This window comes from Etheostoma spectabile, chromosome 15 (genome assembly GCF_008692095.1).
Source record: "Etheostoma spectabile isolate EspeVRDwgs_2016 chromosome 15, UIUC_Espe_1.0, whole genome shotgun sequence".
Taxonomy (NCBI): Eukaryota; Metazoa; Chordata; class Actinopteri; order Perciformes; family Percidae; genus Etheostoma; species Etheostoma spectabile.
In genome coordinates this window covers 31,431,298-31,434,259 of record NC_045747.1, presented here as the reverse complement: position 1 = coordinate 31,434,259, position 2,962 = coordinate 31,431,298, and the positions used below count along the sequence as shown (strand labels likewise).

General features: G+C 45.1%; 1 protein-coding gene and 1 long non-coding RNA gene across 2 annotated transcripts in view; one reads left to right on the top strand and one right to left on the bottom strand.

The window, feature by feature from the left end:
• The window catches only part of LOC116703016 (uncharacterized), a 13,173-nt gene that overhangs the window by 1,273 nt on the left and 8,938 nt on the right, over positions 1-2,962 (bottom strand). The window contains exon 2 of the long non-coding RNA XR_004335316.1: positions 1,271-1,272. This is a non-coding gene — a long non-coding RNA (uncharacterized LOC116703016). The remainder of the gene's footprint in view (positions 1-1,270; positions 1,273-2,962) is intronic.
• Positions 1-2,962, top strand: part of LOC116703002 (serine/threonine-protein kinase TAO2-like) — a 45,608-nt gene that overhangs the window by 34,836 nt on the left and 7,810 nt on the right. Inside the window, 1 exon segment of the mRNA XM_032537573.1 lies at positions 750-878. Coding sequence (XP_032393464.1) covers positions 750-878 — 129 coding nt within the window.

Below are 2,962 nucleotides of genomic sequence, written 5' to 3'. Positions count from 1 at the left end.
GGGGGTTAGTCTTAGTCCTGTCGGCACTAGGCCTGCACGATTCTGGGGGAAATATGAATCACGATTTTTCTCTTAGCTCAGAATTGATAATTGACAATTTTTTGACCATAAAACAAAACAAATTGGAGCACCAAACCGATTCTTTTGGCTTCTATAACACTTTGGGCATCACCAAAAACCTGGAAACAGAGAGGCTTCAATGGAAAGAAGGGAGACCATTAAAACCTGTTTTACACAGTCTACGTTAAAAACTCACAGAAGATAGAAGTAGCGTTTGTGACGCCGTCGGCTCGTAAAATTAAATCTTATCTAATCTTAAAAATGATATTGTGAACAGGGTGAATCGAGATCACGATTTGATGCCGATTAATCGTGAGTGCCTAGTCGGCACTGAGCGAAGCAACTTTAAGGCTAATGTGTATTTGAGTATGTGGTTGTCAAAGTGTGGCGCTCCTTAATTATTTAAAGTGTAATATCGATATATTTCACTTCAACACATTAGACACAATAACACAATGTGAAGTTGCTAGATCAATTTTAGTTTTTAATTCATTAAAACCGAATGTTAACAGTCTATTTGTGTTGTCTCAGCTGAGAAAGGGGCTGGTGAAATAAGATTTTTGTCTTCATCCAATCATGGATGTGTAATGAAATATATCAAATACTCCACGGTTTTATTAATAAACGTGTGAAAGCGCAGCCGACCTCTGACCTCTGACCCCGGCCTGTGTTTTGCTGTCTCCCTGCAGACGAAAGCCGCTCTGGCAGAAGAGAAGAAGTTCCAGCAGCACATCCTGGGCCAGCAGAAGAAAGAACTGACCAGTCTACTGGACTCCCAGAAACGCCAGTACCGCCAGCGCAAGGACCAGCTGAAGGAGGTCAGAGCCCAGGGTCTCTACTAAGTTACTCTCATACTTCCCTGGTTGTATAAAGACTAGATCTTCAATCCACACACAGTGATTCGCTAATTTAACATTTTAGAATTTCTTTTTACTAGAGACACACACACACACACACACACACACACACACACACACACACACACACACAGGCACCCACACACACACACACACACACACACACCCTGTGCTAAATTAAAGCCCATCGCCGGATATGGGCTGTAATCTCCCAGTCGATTTATTGGTCGATATGTTCTGGCTCGACCAAAATTTTGATTGGTTTTTTTTTTTTTTTTTTTTTTTTTTTTTGCGGTGTTATTCCATCAGGTAGAGGCGTAGAGCGTTACGGTCTACGGTTGGAAAGCACTTACTGCTAATGGGGGTGTTTACAGAGCACCCCTGTTTCACAGGCAACAGTCTGTCTTTAGAACACCCCCCTTGTTTTCTCTGTTGTTGGATTAGCCCGACCCACTGGGGACAGATTGAAGAAAGAACTAGAAAGCCTTGTTTTAGTGGTTAGCTGAATATTTAGGTAATTGTGAGTGTTTGGTTTCCAGTCAGTCGTCCTCCACCATGTTGAAGACATCGTCAGTGTGGCAGCATTTTACAAAAATACATAACGGGAAAAAAGTTGAATGCAAAGTTTGCATATCGCAACTCGACTACAAAGGACAGTTAATTAATCTTGCATTTTTTTCCCGCCACTCCACTCTTTGGTTGATTTCAGCCCCGCCCGGATCAGGGAAACCGGAGGCGAGGCCAGAGGCCTTTTCAGATTTTACCCCAGATGTCCCCAACTGACGGGCTTTTGCCCCCCCCCCCCCCCCCCCCCCTTAACCCTAACCCTGTATATTTTAAGAACTGCCCGAGAGGATCTTTACAACCAATGATGTTTATTTAGTACTCAGGGTCAGGAACCGGTCCTCCCAGGGTCCCCGGAGGTCCCCCCCCCTCCTTCTCAAGGACGCCCGCTAGCCTTTATTGGTCGCTGGTCCGAGAGAGGCTAAGTGCACCGGCAGAGCGGATGTGGAAATGCCCCCCCCCCCCCCCCCCCCCACTAGGAGATAACAGGAGGTCTGACTGTCAACGTCGGCCCCCGCCGGGCAGCAACTCGCCCAGGTGGTTAAAGAGGAGTCTTAACTACCCTCACGGGGGGGGGGGGGACCTCTGCCCTCGGACGACCGAGGAGTGAGAGAGAGAAATTAAATGACTAAAATCAAGGAATACAAATCTTTTTGGTCCCCTAGCTCACAACAAGCTCAGGTGGTTTTATTCTTTAGTGAATAATCAAAAGCAAGAACAAAATACAGAAATCATCTTTTCCCTTCCTGCCCTAAAAGCAAAAAGTGTCAAAATCAGAGATTAGGAAAAAAAGCGGTACGTGGGTAAGCCCCGCTAACGAGAGACCACATCAACTCATATTTATAGTCAGTCAAGGCTAAACCCCCCCCCCCCCCCCCCCCCTTTTTTTCTGGAAATCTGGGGATTTCCACCATTACGTAATCACACAGGTGGCCCCAGCAGAAGGTGTCCAGACCAGATCCACTGTGACCTTTAGCACACTTATAAGGGTGCCAAAGGTCACACCTAACACCTATTATATAGTTTTAGCTGTTTCCAATATTTAGTGACATACATACATCAAAACAATATACTGTGTATCATGGGTTACTTAGCACACTTTAAGCAGTTATATTAGCATGTTATTTTAGCTGTGTGTTTTGGGGTTTTCAGCTGAACCTTCGTTCAACAAACCTAACCCATTGGTCACAGCGGGGCTGTTGGGGGGCATTTGTTGATATCCAATATAGCATGGCTGCCCAATTTGGTGCCCGTGGGCCAAGTTTGGCCCGTGCTCCTGTTTTAGAATAATTTAATAATCAAGAATAGACCGAGACCACTGAAGTTATGTCAACGTTCATTTTTACTTGTGAACAAAAAGAGAAAATACCAACTGGAAGCTCTCTACAGACGCTTATTTATACAAAGTGGATGTTAATACAAAGTCAGTTTTTCTCATTGGGTCTGGGAATCTCCTCCGCCTGCTCTGCTCCCCCCCCCCC